This window comes from Corapipo altera, unplaced genomic scaffold (assembly GCF_003945725.1).
Source record: "Corapipo altera isolate COAL_440 unplaced genomic scaffold, ASM394572v1 22b, whole genome shotgun sequence".
NCBI lineage: Eukaryota > Metazoa > Chordata > Aves > Passeriformes > Pipridae > Corapipo > Corapipo altera.
Window position 1 is genome coordinate 20382815 of NW_020884876.1, and position 21815 is coordinate 20404629.

General features: G+C 37.8%; 1 protein-coding gene across 1 annotated transcript in view; it reads left to right on the forward strand.

The window, feature by feature from the left end:
* Nucleotides 1–21815, forward strand: part of TNKS (tankyrase) — a 131602-nt gene that overhangs the window by 81276 nt on the left and 28511 nt on the right. Inside the window, exons 7-12 of the mRNA XM_027635854.1 lie at nucleotides 10844–10938; nucleotides 13772–13838; nucleotides 14282–14468; nucleotides 16523–16644; nucleotides 19140–19231; nucleotides 19320–19398. Coding sequence (XP_027491655.1) covers nucleotides 10844–10938; nucleotides 13772–13838; nucleotides 14282–14468; nucleotides 16523–16644; nucleotides 19140–19231; nucleotides 19320–19398 — 642 coding nt within the window. The remainder of the gene's footprint in view (nucleotides 1–10843; nucleotides 10939–13771; nucleotides 13839–14281; nucleotides 14469–16522; nucleotides 16645–19139; nucleotides 19232–19319; nucleotides 19399–21815) is intronic.

Consider the following 21815-nt stretch of genomic DNA (forward strand, 5'->3'; position numbering starts at 1 on the left):
ATTCCTTTCACCAGTTACAACTTAAACTGTTTTTGCCTGTCTACTTGTATTTCTGCCTCTAAACTGCTGGAATTTGTGATCCTTGTTGTTTTCTTCAGCTTGTAAATTCAGCTTTTTGAATAATGTCTTCTTAATTCTAGTAAACTCTTTCAGCTTGCTGTTGGTCATGCTGGCTTCCTTCACTATATCAAGCCCTTCCCAACAGAAGGTACACATTAGCACGGCATTTCCAGTGTTGCTTTTGTTAGTAGTTTTTATGCTGTCTGCAAGGACATAATTCTCTTACCTACCACTCTTAGCTTATTGTTAAAAAAACTTGCCATTTTTTTCACAGCATCACTTTCTGAAGGTTAGTGCATCATGCTGGATTATTTTAGCAGGCATTTCCCCTGTAGATGAGTCTGAGTGTTTTATAGCTACTATTAAAGACAATTCCAACTGCAAGGTTTTGCATCAGGTGTCACTTGGTACCAGCAATGTAGTTGCATTTACCCTTGTGGCCTCCCTAGGCACCTTCTCTGTAGAACAGGCACTGATAGCATCCAAACATTTTTCACCTCCTAAGTCACCCAAAGCCCTTGTGTTTTCTACCCTTGCTGACTCTGATTTCTCTCAGCACATCAGTTATCACTTGCTCATACAAACCCATCATTGACTTTAGAGTTTGTATGGATAATTTAGAGTCATCAATTTAGTTCTAAATGAAAAGAACTGCAAATACTTACATGCAAGAAGAGGTGTATTTACATAATCATTTCTAAAAATATTGTTTAAGTTGACTGAGGAGGCAGCAGACGAATGATAGAAGGGGAGGAAAATGCCAAAATAGGGCATTGTAATTGATGATGGATGTGTCATTGATGAACAAGAAAATTGAAGTGATTTGATTAGTCTTTTCCAAGTAATATAATATATGTCTACTTATAAAAGAAACTTATTTCTTACAGATTAAATTCTTTAGAATATTCATGTTCTAATAACCGTAACTTTTCAATTGGAAGTACAAGATAAATTCTCTGCCTTTTTTCCTGTATTTGCAAGGCTTCTCTTCAAAGGAACAGTGAAGTCTGTTTGACTGGATTATAAAGGCATTAAATTCTAAAATTTGTAAATTATCACTGTAATGCAATAGGAACGTTTTGTGTATTTAATTTTATGAATTATTTTATATTTAATGTTTTAATTTGATTCCAGATTATGATGTATAAATACTTATTTTATACAGAGCACTGGAGCTGAAACGCAATCAATTTGCAAGTGTTGTTCTTAACAGAGTTCATTCTGACCCCTGTTTCAATAAAATGAGTGAAATGCTGATTTGAATTCATGTTAGTAAAGAGAATGGTCAAATTATTGTATTCTAAGAAGCTTTTCTTTCATAATTATGTGAAAATCTTACAAACTAAAGCCTGTAAAGTTTCTAGTTGGAAGGGGAAGGAGGCAAAACAAAGTAAATATATAAAGATGGAATGGTAGAAGTGGTAAAAATAATAAGATATGTAAAAAGAAAAGGGAAATAAAAGATTGTTAGTCGACTGTAGTGGGAAAAAGATTGATGTACATACCCACTGGGGAATGAGATGCTGGAAAGAAGCGCCATGGAAAGGGACCTGCAGTCCTGGTCGATGGCAAGTGGAACATGAGCCAGCAGTGCCCTGGCAGCCAGGAGGGCAAATTGTGTCCTGGGGGCATCAGGGAAAGCATCACCAGCCGGTCAAGGGAGGTGATTGTCCTGCTCTGCTCTGCACTTGGGTGGCCTCACCTTGAATATTGTGGCAGCTTTGGGCACCACAATATAAGAAAGATATTAAGTTATTAATATCCAAAGCAAGACAGTGAGGATACTGAAGAGCCTTGAGGGGAAGCCTTACAAGGAGTAACTGAGGGCACTCGGTCTGTTCAGCCTGGAGAAGAGGAGACTGAGGGGAGAGTTCATTGCAGTCTACAACTTCCTCATGAGCAGAAGAGAAAGGGCAGACACTGATCTCTTCTCTGTGGTGACCCAAGGGAATGGCCTGAAGTTGTGTCAGAGGAGTTTAGGTTGGATATTATGAAAAGGTTCTTCACCCAGAGAGTGATTGGGCACTGGAACAGGCTCCCTAGAGAAGTGGTCACAGCACCAAGCCTGACAGAGTTCAAGAAATGTTTGGATAATGCTCTCAGGCATGTGGTTGTGACTCTTGAGGCTGTCCTGTGCAGGGCTACAAATTGGACTTGATCATCCTTATGGGTACCTTCCAACTCAGGATATTCTATGACTCTATGAAGATTATGATAGCAAGTAGAAAGAGACTGCAACAGCAAAAAACCCAGCAGTTTTGGTTCCCTGGTGTTCCAGTGTGCATCTTCTTCAGATTGCTTTAACGTTGGTATGCAGACCTTCCCCAGTTATCTGGCATGACTGTTTGGACAGGAACCTCTTGTTAACACTTGTTTGTGCTGCCAGAACAAAACAAAATTATTTCCTTAAAAAGCGGGAACAGCAGCCTGAACAAATAATTAAAGCACAGGATTCTAAGGCTTCTGACCCTGGCTGACAGCACAACTAAAAATATATGTATTGGTGCTGGAAGAGGAGAGAAAGTTGTCTCATCTTGCTCTCCTGGACTGATAAGCATTTGCGGCTTGCAGTTTGACAAGATTGATGGGCTGAGATTTGGGCTGCAGACTGTGCTGGCTGGCACTAAGGTGGTCTCAAAAACTGGAGAAACTTCACTCTCTGGGCCCCATTGCTCAGACCAGCAGGAGTAGCATCTGTTCTTCCATGTGCACTAAACTTGAATCACAGCTTCCAGTGTGCAATTTAACAAATAAGAAGTTCCAGCTGTTGCCATGAGAAAATCCTGTGTGCCTGTGTTCTCAGTCCACCAGCCCAGATGAGTTTTTTTCTCTGGCTGGCGGATGTTACTAGCCGCTCTTTGGACTAGTAGGGGTTTGAATACCCTCTGATGACTTTAGTTAACCTTGCTGGGCCAGTTTCTTCTTCTCACCTTGGCCTCAGCAAGAGCCAGTTGTGCCTCAGGGCCTCACCTCAGACTAGAATTTCTGACAGATTCTAGCTGATGAAAAGAAGCAACAAAAATGGCCATGCTGGACACAACGATACTCTAAGTAGTTTCTGTGGAGTGTTCTGCCACGTCTTTCAAGGCAGCATACATCTCCTTTCAGTGTTAAATAACATCAACAACATTCCTTTAGGAGAAGAGAGTAGATATTTACTGTAATTTCTTCTCTCTGTAGCTCAGTAAGCCACTATTCCCTCAGCTGTCAGCATCTGTCACCAAAGAAACAGTGTATACTCCTCTGCTTCTCTGATAATCCATCTCAAAGTTCGTCCCCTTGTGTCATTGAGTGCTGCCAGAGATGTATTCTGTACTTCTGAATCTGGGAAAACTGCAAATGCTACTTCATGTTGGAAGCTCCAGAATTTTTTTGTATTGCAGTTCCATCCCCAGCTAAACCTTCATCATTTGCATGTAGAAATGGAAGAGATTCTTGTAAGGGTCAGTTTTCTGAATATACTGTGGTTTTGTGAGGGAGGTTGCTCAGCTTTTTTGACACATCCTCTGTGGAACTATTTTGCACGTCGAGATACAAGTGCAAGTACAGAAGAGTTTCAGGAGAGGGAGGAGGTGTTGCATTTTAATTCTTGTTTAGGAAGATGTCAAGGATCACTAGTGCCCCGTTTACGGGACCTGCTGTTAGTAAAATCCTTCAGAGATCAACAGTGTTCTCATTTAAAGATTTAAGTGCCTCTCCTAGCCCTTTACAGTTTCCCTCTTAGTCTGTCCTTCTGGATGCATCTGAAAGTAATGGCAGCACCTTGGTATGGAGCTGTTAGGGAACTAAGCTTCCTCATTAATATTTGGGAAGTTATGATGCTCTTTCAGGTTTGATTTTGCTTCCTTTTCTCTGAAATAATGAATTTGAGTTATTGTCTTTTTTTTATATAGTTACTGTTAAGAGAATAACTTCCAGAGCTATCTACATGGATTAAGGATCTACCATCCTAGTGTAAATATAATAATCTCTATAATTTTGCAAGTCAAGTGTCACCGTCTGAAGAAACCTGCTGGTTGAGGGAGACAGGGTTTTTCTTCTGGAATTTAGTAAGGTTTTTTTCGTGGTTGTCTTCAAACATACACCTTAAGCTTGCTTCTGCAGATGAAACTTTCTTTTGTTGTGTGGTCCTGCAATGCTTGCATGTTTTCTCTCCTGTTAGGAAAGACGTCTTTGCCCTTTACCCTCTTTTGCTCAGTGGCACTATGTGCTACCAGAAGGCATTCCTGAGCAGAAAAGTAAAACCACTTATTTACTGTTCTACCTTCTTTTAACCTTGAGACAGAAACACTCCAGTTATTTCTTTGTCTACCCTTCTACAAAATTATGCTTGTCATCCTGTTTGTCCTTCCCTACCCCAGGTATGTAGGTGATTAAAAAAGCTCTTCTGTGATAAATCTCCTGCCCCCTTATTTGTCAACACTTAGTCCAATTTGCAGTACAACAGGTCACTATGTTAATGTGTAGAACTGATGCCAACCCTTGTCACACAGTCTTAGAGATTCAGACGTGGAGTCAGAAAATTGTGTTGTCTCTCAAAGGTCAGATCTACTAAAGAAACATTTAGTAGTCAATAGTGTGGACAGTACAGCCCCCTGTGAAACAATAGAGTTGAATACTCACTGGATATGAGGAGTAGAAGAGTCCTGGTCTTCACCCAAGTAAACCTTTTCCAAATGAGGGCTTATTCTGTCAGTGTGTTTGCAGTATTTTTAGTCTTCTCTTTCTGTGTTTTTTAACTCTTATAATTTCCTGTGGTTTATGAACATTTTTGCCGAATGATGCTCTGCCCTAGCACTACTGTATCTGTGAAATCAAGCTGGTTTTGTCTTTGCTGGTTTACAGCTCAAAACAATTGGTTCCTTACCACCACTACCCCTACACCTGCTAAGGGATCATCTGATATACCAGAGCGCTAAATTAAGATACCATGTGACTTGCAGATTCTGAATTGGTGGGCTGTTCAGTTCGTTTTCTGGCATTAGCTGTTAGGAAGCACTGTCTATTAAATTTGTGACATGATGTTTTCCTGAATTTTACTGTACTAAGCCTGTCCTGTGTGTCTGTCTAATTAAGAACTACTGGCTGTGTTCTTAAGATGAAGCAGTGGAATTACCACTGGAAACAGCGGAGTGAGAAATGTCTTCCTTAAGCATTTCATAATCCTTATCTTTAGGAATTTTGTTTATTTGTAGGGTTTTTTTGGTTTTGTTTACTTGTTTGTTTTAGGATTTTTTAGATAAGTAGTTTAAGCTCTTCATCCCTGTGCTTATTTGTCTCTGGAGTTGCAGCTAGCTCATCTACAGTCAGCAGACAACATTACTTGTTTTCCTGGAGCAGCATCTATTAAGTTTGTCCCTAAAGCGTAATTGTCAACCATGAATTTAAATAACTTAGTACTGCTATGAAATGACCAAGGAAGCTGCACGATCTGGCTGGCCGAAGTTGACAAGCTGTGTGGGTGGTGAACAGCACAGGCCCTTTCTTGCTTATTAAGAGCATGAATCTTCAGTCAGAGTTAGGGACCTTTGTTTCTGTAGTACTTGGTGTGTAAGAAAGAGCATTGTGACATGAATATAAAATAATTATTTTGAGTTATTTGAAATGTGTGTTTCCAGAAGGAAATATTTTATGTATAAACCCAGGCTTGGCACCATACAAACAAATGTTAATGAGGTATTTCCCAAGAAAACTTAGAACTGCATTTAAAAACAAAGGTGCAAGATGGGTACACTGTTTAAAGTTAGAATACAAGTTGGTGTCTGAGAAGCCTGATCACTTTCACAGTGGAAAAGTTCAGGAATGTGTCTGCAAGATTGCGATGTTGTTGCAACTTGTTTTCTTACCCCATTAATCAGAATGATAAAGTAGTGACAAGAGGTACTCTGCTTGCATCCGGAATGTCTTCCTGGTGTACCCTTGTGATTGATGCAGTTCATTTTAGAGATGTCTGTAAGAGAGCAGCATCAAGCGCAGAGTAATGTGATTAAAAAGAAAGATTCTGTCATAAATTCTGACGTAGTGAAGAGAGAGTTGTTTGCCTTACGAGGAGTCAGGACATCTTTCAAAACACTTTTGTATAAAACTGCGAAATGAAGGTCCCTTGTACAATTAGAAACCTTTCTGCTCTTCCCTTCATTCAAAGAAGGTGAAACACTCCTCTGAAGGGAGTTTGTAAGACAAACTAGAAATGCTTTAGGATACTTTTATTACTGCTGTTCTCTACGGGCAGTATGGTCTGATTAGAATAAAAGTTTTGTTTGACCTACGTTAAATGGGAGTTTGCTGCGTACCTGCAATTTCCAAATATACCAAACCTGAAGATAATTATAAACATGGTAAAAAAAGTCTAATATATTAAAGTCTACATGAAACATTTTAAAATTCCTCCTTCTCCCTCCTTTTTTTTTTTTCTTTTTTAAATGTCCTTTGTCAGCATGGTGTTGTAGAAGAGTTAACAATAAGCATACAAATGTCTTTAGATATTTTTTCCAAGTGTTACTTGTTTGCCTATTTGTGTAAGAGCCATACTTACTGGTGCATATCCCTGTGGGGACTGTCTGAGCGTGAGAGTAGTCATAATATCTCAAGGCCAAAACTTGCTCTCAAAATCAGAGCATTGCCTCTTTATTATAAGAATGTCCTTCTTGTAGAAGGTTAAATTAATTTATTTAATTCCTAATGACTATGTAGTGTTGTAAATAAGATGTATGATGAGACATCATATATGTAATAAGATTGTTGTTTGTTGATTTTAATAGCCTTCTGGATGGCAACTTGAGAATGAGAGAAATGCATTAAGATCCTTATCAGATAGCATTATATAAAGATTCAGTAGTTGGAAGCAAGGACAGGGAATATTAGTTCTTACAACAGTTCCTGCAGCTGTTATTAATCATGCAGATAATGCATAATGTAAGATCATTACATAAGATCCCTTGGTTTAAAGTTGCCCTTAAAATGTGCAATTTGAATCTGAAAATGAAGCATTTGAGGCAGTGGCAGCGTTACCATCTAAGAGCTGCTGAAGACTCTTTAGCAAGATAAGGGAGGGAAGTGGATGGTGCTTGGAGCCAGCACTCCCACATTGCCTGTGGGCAATTTGTTGAAACCAATTTCCAGATTTCAGTAGAAGCTGCTCAGCAGCCTGCAGTGCTGGAGATTCCTCGGGGCCCTTGCTGTTTGAGGCCTGTGAACAGGGGGCAGCAAGTCCAAGGTGGCTGACCTTAAACAGGGGTCGACAAATCAGCTGTTGATAATGAAGCTGTGTGAAAATACCTAAGTCTCACTGAAAATAGTATCAAACTGCTATATATTCATTTTTTTAAATCTAAAAAGTGCATATCTTGTATTCCCAGGCAACACATTATCAAAAAGACTGCAAGCAAAAATACCTGCTTTAGTATAAATCGTAGGTATATGGGTTGACAGTGATTGCCATCCTGTGTACAGTGATGTTCCTTGAAATGCACAGTACCTGCTTTGACTCAATTACAGCTGCCATAAAACTTTCAAGTAATGTGAGCATCTTGCATGAGGGTCTACTTTACTTAATAAAAATGGAGTTATGCTCTTTTTAATTAAACTAGCAAGCAAGACAGTGTGATTGGCTTGGTAACTGTGACTGTGAGTCTTGGAAGGTAAGTGCCCTCTAGGGATTTTTGTTAGTAAGTCTTGCCAAGTATTGCAAGATATGGGAGGAAGGGTTAATTGATAGCCTGAATAAATCTCTTTTCTTACTACAAAGTAATTTGTTTGATATACCTTGCAGGTGCAGTATATAATACTGCTTTTTGTGATAGATAGTTTCTACTTCTTTGGTGCTATTTACATAACATGTTAATTTTAAAAGCCAGGCTTTGCTGCCATCATTCACTTGTTGTTGTTTTTGGTTTTGTTGCTGTTGGTTTTTTTAGGGCTCATAGTCCCATATAATGAGTAGTTCATGTTGCACAACATTATCTTTTAGGTACCAAGGTTCTGTAATTAGCATACAAGCTTGTAACTCCAGATTAGTATTTTTAACTGTTAACTATAATATTAATGAATTCACTTTCTTATGAGAAGGGAAAAGCAGTTCTTAAAAAAATCACGAAGGCAGGACCTTCATGCTTTCTCCTTCCTGAAGCATATGTAAGGACAGCATTTTTAAGAGCCTTTTAGCCAAACCAATGAGCAACTGGCAGTGCTGGCTTGTGGATACAGGAGGAGCAGTCCTCCAGGATCACTGCTTCTGCACACCTTCGTGCGTGTGTTCACTTGTCCTTGCCCATCAGTCAAGTGATCTCTGTGGCCCTCTAACTCCCTTCCTCTCCAGCACTGAGTGTTCCTCTGGGATACATGGTTTGCAGTTGCAGAGTCAAGCATGCAGACCAGTGGAGATCTCAGACCCATCTCCAAGGATGGTTACAGGGAGCATCAGTTGACTCCTCTTTAGAGAGGCAGCCACAGCATGGGATGCAGCTTCACTGAAGTTGCTGTGGATCAGAAGGCCAGATGTCAGGTGCTTGACTGCAGCTAAATACTCCTAGTGTGTTGGGGAAGACATGGTATGCTGTGTTCATTCATGGGACTGGGCTGTCTGTGTGGCCTTGCCCAAGGAGAAGAAAGTAGCTCACCTTTCTGAAAGGTGGGGATATAAGCTGTCCGAAGATTTGGTATGACACTGTTTTGCTTCACTTATGTTGTCTTGCAACTATAAACTTGAAATGTTTTGGGCTCCTTCTCTAATGAAGTTATTTGGCAAGTGCAGGTCTACTAATCCTAGAAATACAAAGTGCCCAGTCCCAGCTTGGGTCATAGTAGTTTTTCTTTTAATTTTAAGGAATGAACAAGACTCTGGGGTTGATGTATCTTTATTGAGAACATCTCTGTTAATAATGTTTAATATGAGTAAAACATCATTTTGGAAGTCTGCCATCGTTGTTTTAGAAGTGGCATACAGACAAGAATGGATGTAGTTTAATCATAGTGAGGTTAAAGGATCCTGCAGTGGTCCAAATGTTTAGTGCTTGCTCCAGTTCCTTCTGGCATTTAGACCTTTCAATAGACTTACTTTTCTGCAGCCCATTTCAAATTCCTTTCAGGTTTTCCGAGTTACTAATTCAATTGTTAAAGCTTGATTTAGTAACCAAACCAAGGCAACTGTCAGAATAAACAGTACTGAAGTATTCTGCTGATATCAATAGTGTCATCATCTTTATCCACATTTTCATTAGTGCTTATGATGTGCATAAGCCAGCTATTTTATAATCTGGGCAGATGTAAAAAGAATGTAATGCCTTCTGGATCGATGTAAGTTGTTAATTCAGTAGTAGAAGCTTCTTAGAGTAATAGATCCTAACAATTTGAATGGGCAAATACTTAAAAGGTGGGACATGTTTTGTTGCTGTTGGTATTCTGCACTTTGGAAATGCTTTGGGGATCTTTGGGTTAGGGATGTTAGAGATCCTTATTTTGAGTATAGCTAATTCTGAAGATGGGTCTTATGGAAACTTGCATAACTGCTTCCCTAAATTAACTGAGTTATCCAGATGTTTTTCTCAGAGATGCCCTGTGGTGTCATTTCTGATAGTACAAGCTGTGTCCTCACTGTGATACACAGGACACATGTTAGGTGCCAAAGTAGTTACTCTTTCTGGAGCAAAGTAGCAATGTGTTGAGACTTTAATGAAATATAATACATACTACTACAAGTTATGGACATACTAAATGTGTGTTCCTGGAAATAATAGTGAAATGTGATGTCTCACTTGTAATACCGTATAACGCTGTTTTAATGCTGACAGTAAATCTGTACTTGGCATAATACTGTGAGATATGTAAATTTTCCCATGTTTCAAGCTGGTTTATGTATGGGGTATTACTGTAATAAAATTGTATTGTTTGGTTGCATGCCACAAATTGCAACAAAGATTGCTTTCAAATCGTCTGCTGCTGAGCCTTGGGAAGAAGGAAACAGTGTTACCCATTTGTGTAATAAACCAGTCCTTTCAGACTGAGACAGCACACAAAATTTGTTTTGTAATAAAAATCTTTTTCAAGTAAACTTCAAGGGGAATTGCTGTTGTCAACTCAAAAGCTTTCAGTTAAAATTCATACAAGTTATCTATGGAGAAAGGTGTTATTGCTCTGCTATGCAGCAAGGTGCATTACTGCTGCAGATCTGTATTTTACAAGAAACTGCAAACTGCATACACTTTGCTCTGTGTCTTAGCACAGTACAGTACAGAACACATACAGCTACTTTTTTGGTGAGGAGCTGAAGACAAACATTCCTGCTTTGGTATAAATGCATTATTTCTTGTTCTGCAGTCTGCTTCTTCTGCACTTGTTGCAACAAGTGTACATACAAGCAGTCTTGTAACCAGTGAGTATGCAGCCTAAACTGTATAAATTTACTTGTGAGTTAAAAATACCCCCAAACTCTAGCATTTTAAAACTAAAATTATGGCATCAAAAGAAAAAAAAAAAAGAACCAAAAGAAACAAACAAAAAATCCCCAACCAAACCAAACATGGGCCATAATTTAAATTAAGTTTTAACTAGGAGGTTCTTATTGCCTTAAAGAATACTTGTATTCTTCCCCACCTTAAGGAACATTTTTTGGATTGACAAGAGGAGGGACCTGCACGTGCTGTGTATTTGTTAATTTGGCTAATCACAGAAGGGAACTGTAACTTATCTTGATGCAATGTGTAAGAGAAACTAACAGTACTTCAATGGCAGAAAGTGCAGGAGTTAAAATTTATGTGGCTCCCATTCTTCATCTTTTCTTTTACAGTCCACTCCTTTACACCTAGCAGCAGGCTACAACAGAGTTCGGATAGTCCAGCTTCTGCTTCAGCATGGTGCCGATGTGCATGCAAAGGACAAAGGGTATGTAAAATTAACTGATTTATTATCTGTTTGCAGCAGATATTAATCAAGATGAAGATTTATTTCTCTGGTTCATGTTGCAGCATAATCTCAAATAGTTGGCTGAGAATGTGATACTTGCTTCCAAAATCTGAGTGTGGTTCATCATAAATGAACCTTTGTTAGAGCCCTGATAACAGACAGTTACAATTGCACTTGGTTTAGGTCTTTTTTCACAACTTGAATTTTTTTTCCAATCTTTGTTCTTTACTTCCATGCACAGACTACCCTGTGAAATCATGGACTAACAGCATTATTTTACGGAAGACAGTGGGGGCAAGATACGGGGGCTTAGTGAAAAATGTACATTGAATAACCTATCTGTAGTTTCATTATGCTGTTGCATATGCATGGATGTAATTCCAAGTAACATCAGTAATGCTCATGTGCTCACAACTTGTGGTCCTTGGAGATGTATCTTGATTGATGCTGCCAGCAAAAATCAAGATGTATTAGAAGCTAAACTATTCTGTTTTTGCAGTAAGGATGGTAGTTAGGTAAGATATCACAAAAAGTACACAGCAGTCAGAAATCTGGAATTATACATATTGTGCATTGTTCTCAGCCACACGTTTCTGGTCTGTAAGATGATGATTTTCATGATGATCTGTTAGAAGGGCTTATTCCTCACATTGTAGAAATTGAGCCCCCAGTTAAAGGCATACATTTTGTATTCAGAAGTAAGATGTTAATGAGTATGTGTTCTGTCTCCATGAGCAAACTTGAGGCACTTCCTATATTTTCATTTTCTGCTGAGTCCAGCCTAGTGTTAAAAGATTTTTAATCAACTTCTTAGCTTTTTTCCTTTCTTTCCAAACCAGTCCTCAGTGTACTTAAACTCTTGAAGTTTGACTAGTTGTAGCACTTCAGTCCATCCATTCACCCCAATGGCTTTTTAAAATCAGAATTGTTGTGAAATGCATAATGACATGTTATACAAGTAAAAAAACCAAAAACCATAAGAAGAAAATAAGACACAAAAATCCCTTAATAAAACTCTATTTAGTACCTGTTCAGGTAGATCCAGCACTATTTGGTAAGTTTGAGGTATTTTACACCTTTCAAAAATTTCAGCATCAGTTGGTAGAAAATTCCAGTGTGAATGCTGTAATGAGGTTTGAATGATTTGCTTAGAAAGTGTAAAAAGTAACTAAGTTGAACTTGAACTGGGTGCTGGAACAGGAGGGGAAAGAAAGGGAACAAAGAAAGGAAAACCAATATACTTACTCTGTATTAAACTTTAAATTAACCCAAATGTATTTAGAAATATCTAACATCCTAGTAAGCTCCCACTTTTTTTCAGTGGCATCACACATTTACAATCAGTGTGTTGTTTTGTTTTATCTTACTGTTTCTTATTTATACATAATTTATAGGTAAGTAATGCTATAAACAAATGTCACTTTTCATTTAAGGAGCTAAATTAGGTTACGTTGATTTTATAGACCTCTTAGGTTCTCTTCAATGGGGTCAATTTAAAGAGAGCCTTTAGGAACTGGGCTGCATTTTCAAAATGGTCACCACTTCTGGTTACTCCCAAAGAGAAGCCTTGCCACGGAAGCAGCTCTTTTTCCACTGGTCCTTTCTTTCCCTTACAGTTGTCATGCACAAAGTTGCGATGTGCTGGACGAGGAAAGGGGAGGGGATGCTGCAGAAGTGACCAGGTGCATTGCTGTAGTGATTGTCTTTGCTGAGTGGTCATTTTGGAAGAGGGCAGGTTTTTTGAGTGCTTGGTGGACTGACTAGTCTCTCTCTGTCCCACACGTGCACTCCTAAGTTGTAATTAAGAAAAGCGATGATAAAAAAATAACAGTTTGGAAAATTTCCCCAAACAAATTTCCCTCTCCTGTGACAAATGCAGTGCTGCTTCTCAGAGCAACTACTTTAAAATTAAGTTCACTTAATTGCTGTCCTAATGCTCTTTGAGTTGATTTTGCAGTTCTGGGAATCACTCCCTGTATTTTCCATAAATGATGAAGGGTTAATTGTTGTTTTCAGTGTATTGTGCATAGTTGATCCATAAGTAGCCTGTCTTGCTTGGCTTGAATTAAACTCATTTTATCCTCAGCAATAATTGCCCTTTTTGCATCTCCCTTTCAATGCATGACTTTTTTATTAAGTCTTGTGCTTATGACCAAATCCCTGTTATTTACTTTGCTAGTGTCTGTTTTAACTATGACCTGCAGTAACATAGCTGTACAAAAAATTACAGGGACTCTCTTAGAAGTATCATGAACAGTTAAATAGGTTGTACTATAAAAAATGGAGTAAAATCAGGTCATTCCACAGTCTGGAACAGCAATTTGAGTCTGCTTTCTATGGATATTTCTACATCTTCATAATATACCCAGGAGTTACATTAGTGTTATCTGGGGAATTTTGCTTTTCACGTATCATTTTAAACAGGAGTTCGTATTTAGGCAGAAGCAGAACACTAGTGAGCGAGTGGAATGCAGAATGGGACTTCTCCCCCTCCTTAATAGCTTCAAGAAAGATCATGTCAAAGCCATTTAATGCAAATCTTAATGGTAGATTAAACATCTGTTGCCTGTTAAGACAAAATCACCAACAAAAAAGCGCCCCAAAAACAAGACCCCCAAGCAACAAATCCCCACATTATAATGTCAAACTTGAGTAATGTGTTGTTTGGAAAGTCAGATTTTCCCATTAGTTTGTGAATTTTATATAAATAGTTTAGCTTTAACTTGATCTTTTCACCTCAGTAGAGAGAAAATTGTTCCTCCTTCCTTAAAAATGCTACTTAAATAAATGTCATTTGCCTTCTTCCATACAGTGGTCTTGTGCCTCTTCATAATGCATGTTCATATGGACACTATGAGGTTACAGAGCTGCTGCTTAAGGTAAGCAGAAGGGTGGAAAGTAATTACTGTAGATTTAGGTATTCATGAGTTATGAACTATTTATACTAGAGCTGAAAAACAAGACCTTTGTTTTTGTAGTAACAGGTTTCAAACATCCTATTGTCATTTCAGAAACCTGCAACTTTAGGTTTTTGTGTGGAACAGTGTATGTGTTTTTTCCCCACCTAATTTCTTTGGACTGATAGTAGAGTTTAATTTATTTGAATTTTTCCATGCAAAAATTAGCTTACATAGAAATTCCAAATTTTTTTTGAGGATTCAAAAGTATTTTTGTGTATACTGATATTTTAATTACTTTTTGTGTGTGTGTGTTCATATTCGAAAGAGTGGAACCGACTTTATTTAATGAAATGAAAATTTGTAAGCTTTTTAGTTGTAGAAGATGATTTCTTACTAATCCGAGGCTTTATTTGCTGTGCCAGCATGGTGCCTGTGTGAATGCTATGGACCTCTGGCAGTTTACCCCCTTGCACGAGGCTGCTTCCAAGAACCGTGTGGAGGTCTGCTCCCTCCTGCTGAGCCACGGCGCAGATCCCACGCTGGTCAACTGCCACGGCAAGAGCGCGGTCGATATGGCTCCGACGCCTGAGCTCAGGGAGAGGCTGACCTGTAAGTGTTCTCAGACTGCAAACAGTTGGTGGTGGGTGTAAAGGGATGCTTTCCTTTCGGGACAGCTTCCTTGAGTGTCACAAGTGGATGCAAAGCAGCAGAGGAGCTGCAGCTGTGCTGCTCACTTTGAAGTATGCAGGTACCTCTAATATACTGTTTGTGATATTGCCCAGTTTTCTTAAGTGTAAAATTATTAAGGCACTGCTGAATCAGTGACTGTGGGTTTTTTAATGCTTGAAGTCCAGTTGAGTCACATAAGAGCCTCTATACTGAGGTTCTTTATTGCGCTTAAATGGAAGCTTCCAAAACGTAGGTACCTTCGGTGTGCAAACTTGGAGGTTGAAATTCCATCACCTTCTTTTGCAGTCTTTGCAATCCTTATGCTGCTTACAAAACAGTCTTTCAGCTCTAATTTGAATTCCTGTGTCTTTGCTAGCCCTCTTTGAGGGATTTGTTTTCTCAATGTAATAAACTGTAAAAGATAATTAATTGAGACAAGTATGGAAACAGAGTATTATGAAGTTACAGAAAACTTCTTGAGAACTAGATTCTCAATTATAAAGTTTTTGGTTTTGTCTGTCACCTTTCCAGTAGAGCAGAAGCCCCCTGACGCTAATCATGTGATCCTGCACTACTCACAATCACAGATAGTCAGGTTTTAGTCTGTCACTGTTCTTTGCATGTGAAGGTGGTGAGATCATGTACGGCAGAAAACTTTAATCTCGGAGAAAAGAGGAGGACATTAGTACCTTTTACCTACTTCTCTACTTTGTATTGTGAGCTAAAGTGGAAGATGCTTCTGGCTCTGAGGAAGGTTAATTTACCATGTACTTAAGTTAACAAGCAAAAAAAAAAATCTATTTAAACTTCGTTTTATTTCTATATGTATAGTTCCTCAAGAGTAATGGAGAAGGATTCATATCCATTAATATCCACTGAAATTTGTATACGAATGTGACCATTATGTCAAATTTGACAGTATCTTGATGGGACATCTTGTATTTTCATATGCCAAATATCATGTTTATTATCTTCTTGAGTTGTTTGATTTTTGTACGTTGGGAATAAAATTACATTATATTTGTTATTTCAGGATTTATTTGTACTTGTGCTTTGAGTAGTGCTCTGTTTACAAAGAAATTTGAATTATATTTGAAATTAAAATTTAGAAGTTATTAATATTTATTTCTATGTATAAATCCACAAATACACAAGATGTTAAAACAAAGCTGGGAGAAGAAAACACCTCTTTAACAAGTTTAGTATTTCAAGCTTGCTTATGAAAGAAAAATACTGATATTTTTACTGAAATCAAGGTGGTTTTTTTTCCTAGTTCCCAGGGTCAGACATCATTTTTGCTAACCTACCTTTCATATGTATATTTTAAGAGAAACACTCTCATTCCTTTTCACATTCAAAGTTATTTAAAACTAAAATGAACTAGTTGCTGACCTAAACAAGATGTGAACATAACAAAATTACTTCTCTGTACTTGCAAAGACATATCCACTGTCAAAACCTGTCTCTCATCTTCACAGCAGACTGATTTCAAATGCTTAGCCAGTTAGCTTTCTTTAAGACCAATAGTTTAATATTTTATGTATGCATTGTTGTTATTGTTATTATTTATAATTTTATACAAATTATTTCTATTTAGGCTTTACAGTGAATTTTTTGTCATTGTAAATATAATAGGGTTTTTGAAAAGCTACTGTAATGCGTTTTTTCTGAAGAATATGTCATAGCACTGTGCTTACTTGAACTCATACATAGGTAATTTAGAGGTCACATATGCATTTAATGTCAAGTGGGTGGAGGATAAGAGGGGGAAAAGCTATAAGGAGTTTACTCAAGGAATCACTTCTTCTCTCCTTTAGAATGTCCCTTTCGTTTCAGCAAAACATATTTTGTGTTCTGTGTCCAGGTCAGCTACTACCTGAAGACATGCAGAAACACTCTTATTTCCTCATAATTGACTATAGCTACTTGTCTCCTGTAACATTTATAAATGTGACATGTTGCTGAATATTAAATGCATCTTTTTCCTCTAACAGATGAATTCAAAGGACACTCTTTACTGCAAGCAGCCAGAGAGGCAGACCTAGCCAAAGTGAAAAAGACACTTGCTTTGGAGATCATTAATTTTAAGCAACCACAGTCTCATGAGACTGCACTGGTAAGATTATACACTCAATCCATTTGTTTTATGATAAATGTGGTGGTAGTTTGGCAGTCAAGGATTTTTATTTCTACACTATGAAAATACATTAATCATCTGAGATTGAGGGTTTGCCATCAAACACTTTATATATTAAAATAAAATCACTGTTACAGAAAACTCCATATAAATTATTTTATCACTTTTTTCTTCCTTCTAGTAGATTACAGAAGCCCTCCAACCACTCCCCACCTTTTCTTTTTCCACTTCTCTTGCTTTTTTCCCCATCACCCTCTTTTTTTGTTGGTCAGTTGCTGTGTTTTTTCTGGGGTTAAATTCTGTCCTGCGGTCCAGTGTTTCCTTCATGTTTTATATGGACAAGCTTGGATTAGAATTTTTCTTCATAGGGTTTGTAAACTTGTTGTGAAAGGGTCTTACAGGATTGGAATAATACTGACAATGCCACATTAGCTATGGAAACAGGAGTCTTTGAGACTTTCCTGGCAGTATCCTGCTCTTATTTCATTGTTTGAAGAAGCAGTGGAGGCAAAGAACACAGCCAGTATCCCAGATGCAATGAAGATATTGAAGCTGAGTGGGACCGATGGTATTATTAAAACCACTATAGCTGTGATACTTTATTCCAGTGGAACATTTTCTTCACAGTGGTAGATCTCAGCCGTAGGCTGATACAACTGCATATTTAGTGTTACAAACATTGTGATTGTGATCAGAACACTGTGTATTGAGTACCAAGCATCCATATGTTCTGTTTCCTCTGTGGAGGACTCAGCATCCTAACCTGAACTTAGAAGCAAGATAGAGAAGAGAGATTTATAGACTGAATGTGAAAGCAGTATGAAATTTGCAATGACGTTATCCTTTTCTTCCTGAGTATATCAGCTGCTGCTGTGTGACATCTCTTTAGCTGTGTAATGATCACTTCATAGTCCTATGATGTTCTTTGCTCTTTTCCACCTGCTCGTTCTGCAGAGACAACTGGGCCAAACGGGATATTTTAGCTCTACTGATGTATTTGTTTCAGTGTTCAGTAAGTGTTTGACTGTGATTTTTCAATTTTTGCTTCCTGTACTTGAGATTTCCAAGTGGTCTCCAGTCCACGTGGAAGGCCTTATTTTCCAGGATCTGGTGACGTTATGTACAATCTAACTGAGCTGTTCCTGCCTTAAGCATAATATTGTTTACCATGAGCCACTGGGGTCTGTGCCCTATTACCCCACAAAGGCCAAAACAAGTACTTGGGTTTTTTTCAGTGTTGCTCTGAAGTTTGGCAGTATTTCACACTTTTGTGTGTTTTAGGGCTTGTTCATCATATTAGCAGGAACTACAGATAGGATATTGTCTGCAAAGCCTTAAAAATGCTGCTACTCTTCAAAGCAAATGTTGATCTTTGTGTTTATTTACAAAGCTTGCCTTTGCAAAACTTGGATGTGCCCTGCTGACCAACAGAAATGTGAAAGCTTGAGTGGAAGTTACTTCCTAGTGAAGGCTGAAACTGGGCAAAAGATGGTTATTGGTACTATTGCTGCTTATTAGCATTGGGTTTGGGGTTCTATCTCATTGTAAAGGCTGTTGTTTTGCTATTAGAAATTTAGAGAACTCTGTTCCAGGAGACTCTCTGGTTTTTATGATTTTTTATGGGTTACTGGTTTAAAACATAGGTAAACATGTTAACAGAAACATCCAAAAGTTTCTCCTTTTTCTTATAGTCTGCTTTCTTGAGACATCCAAACTTGAAACAGACATTTCTGGGCTGATTTTAAAGCCTGCTGTTCGATCTTATCTGGAACCATGCTGGTAATTTCAGGCCTCAGGAATGCATTGATAGAGCCACTGTTGGGAAACAGTGGCAGATGCCAGCTGCATTTAGGAGAACAGTTACACCTAGCAGGGCGCTGTGTAGGCTGTGTCCCACAAGGGCAGGTGTGAGCATTGAAAAGCCCTGTGTGAAAGGTCTGTCTTTCTCAGAGCATGTTAAAAAAGAGACTGTAAGAGAAATTTATTGCCTGTTTGCTTATTACATAATCTGTAGTTGGGTTCGTAACACAAATAGCCAAAAACAAGTTCAGGACACTTTGAAGTAGAAGAAGGAACAAAGCAACATACAAGTCGTGTCAATCTGACAAGAGCAGCAGAATCTTAAGGACTCTTTTGGAAGACCCCTGTAGAAAGTTAGGCTGTTTCAAACTGTTTGTCTTTACCTCCTGTGTGCATTATGTGTCAGTTTTGTCCTGATAGCTGGTTAATGTATTTGGGACCATACTGCTTTTTTTGTAAGTGACAAATAGCTTTAAAATGAAAACTGTTTTTCTGGGTGGAATAATTTAGCATTGATCACTAGCTTGTGTTTGTTCAGTATGTTAGATTTCAGCAGAAATATGATGGATTCTGTTTGTAAATGTTGTCATCTGATTTTAGCAGCATAATTAAGAGATGAAGTAAAGTATGTTTAAGTTCTTTGAAATATAATTTATATTTACTTTTTTTTGCAGCACTGTGCTGTGGCTGCTGTGCATCCCAAGCGGAAGCAAGTTACAGAACTACTGCTCAGGAAAGGAGCAAATGTTAATGAGAAAAACAAAGAGTACGTTTCTGAAATTTCTGAATTTTCCAAAAGACTCTGTCATACTAAGAGTGTAAAACTAATATCTTTTTTTTTTTAATTTCTCTAGCTTCATGACACCTTTACATGTTGCAGCTGAAAAAGCTCATAATGATGTCATGGAAGTTCTGCATAAACATGGAGCAAAGGTAAATATACTTACATGTATTTTATTTAAGGCAAAAGGCAAGAAGAAGGGTTATGTTGGTTAAATACCATGTTAGTTTTTATGATAGTTATTGCTTTTTATTCTGTATGCCTTGTGCTTCTTGTGTTAACCTTGAAGAATGTTTATCTTAAATCAGTACAGGATCTTCAGGAAGTGCATTTGAAATTAGGTCTTCTCTCCAGGTATCTGAATACAGGTTTTAGGAGTCTAGCTTACTAATTTTTAGTGAATCTTGCTACTAATTTCTAATAAATGTGGTCATCTAGGTACCTCTTGTTGCTTTATCTTGTTGAAAATATCCCATGTCTGAGGTTGCTGACACCGAGTGTAGTAGTCTAATGCTGAGTATGCCTTAGCCCTTGCTTGCTTCTTATTCTCTCAGTGAGATCCTTTTGCTGTGCCCTTTAACTGTTGATAGGTGCTGACCGAAGTAATTTGTGAACTTACGGTGAAGCTTGTTTAGAAACACATGGTTCAGCAAATTATTAGTTAAAGGCACAGGAAAGTATAACTTTATTTAGAATGTGGTTTAAGCATCTTTCAGAAGTATTTCAGAATGATATTTTTCCAAATTTTAGCAGCAAACTTGACATTTATGGTAATGATATACTTAGTTACTTAATTTTCTCAGAAATTCTTCTTGGTGGATAATTTCTTTGCATGGGTTAAAATATAAATGATCTCCTTATTTTTGCTTTTAATAGGGCTCAGATTACTCTTTTTGAGTCTTCATTGTCATTCAGGAAGCTAGAAATAAAGAAATATACCTGTAATAAAAAGCTAATGTCACTTTTGCTGTGATAGGAAGTAAGAACAATGTAGTTGTATACATAGTTAATACTAAGTCTTTTTATTTTGAATCAGTGAGTTTTAATTTATAAGCCTGTATGATATCTCACTGTCAGAGTTCAGTATCTGATTCACTTCCACAGTACTTTAATGGCATCGTAAAATAGGTTGACAACAATACTGTGGCATCACGTTTGAGAATCCTTATGCAGTGGTAACTTCCCAAGAAAGCAGGGCCAGAGATAGTTATTAAAACCATTCATTATTATTTTCCCAGATTCACCCTTAGTAGCATACCTATGCACTGGAAGTGAAAAAAAATGAATTTTGCCATATTTTGAATAGATACCGCATGGCTTTATGGATCTGATTTTGCACAGGAATTGAGTACTGATAGTATTTGGTCAGGCACTGAACTGGACGTGCCATAGTTTCAAATGTACTGATACCAACATACTACCTGCTTTGAAATACAAGTAGTTGGTGTGCGCTGAGGCTTTCTGGAAAGCCTGCTACTGTACTTTAAGTGTTTAAATTAGTGCTCCCTTGAAAATCTAGCTCAGTGTAGTCAAGTTAGGAGTAAGCTCAAAGATCCTCACTGGAAGGCCAAATTTTATTGGTTTTGTCAGTAGTGTGTTCTTTTGATAGCTTTTATATCCTGAAGCAGGATTTTCTAAATCATGATCTGTGAGTCACTTGTGGACTGAATGATGGTGGTGAGTGGCCCACAGTTATCTGCAGAATAATGCCACACTGTGTTCTGTTGTTTATTCCATCGACAGTATGCAAATAGAGGTGGTCATTAAACCTCATTCTTCATTCATATCCTGTCTCCTGTGTTATTCTGAGGATAGCTGCTCACATTTATGATCTAGCAAAGCACTTAAGTGCATGGCAGGAGACCAATTGAAGTTAATATTAAGTATATATTTCCATACTGCAGTGGATCAGGTCCCTCTTTATCAGTGTCCAAAGTTTCTTAGCTGTAAAACAGTACATAATGCAACCATAATTTTTAATGAGAGATAGATCGTTAGGGTTTTATGAGGCACTTTGAAGTTCTCAGATGGGATATGCTCAAGAGTATTTATTAGTTAACTAGGCATATTTAATTACTCTAAAATGTTTGTCTTGCTTGGATATATCATTTGACCTCTTGCTTTCAAGATTGTGGACATGCAGTTCATCAGATACTTTTAACATTGATATTTCTTTGTTTCTAATTGTTGGGACATGGTAGCTTTAATCCCTGAAGCGTGATACAGGTTTTTGATATTTATTTTTTTAAAAAATTTATTGTGTTTCTGGAAATTTTTTATTAATGTTTACTCTTTTTGTGCCTTGAATTTTAGTTGCTTCATAAGATGTAACCAGATGTACTAAGCTGTTTGATCATGTTTAGTTGGTATTTTTTACAAGAGAGGGTTCTCACAGGCTGGTGGATCTAGTCCTACTGCAGTAGCAGCTTCGAACAGCATTCTCCTGCATTTTAAATACATCTTTTCCATTTTGATGCTTCCTTTGGTGAGGTGTTTGCAGTGAACAAACTGATTCTTCTAAGCCTTTGTTTTTGTAGGCTAAAAGCCTCAAACACTTAGTCATCCTTCA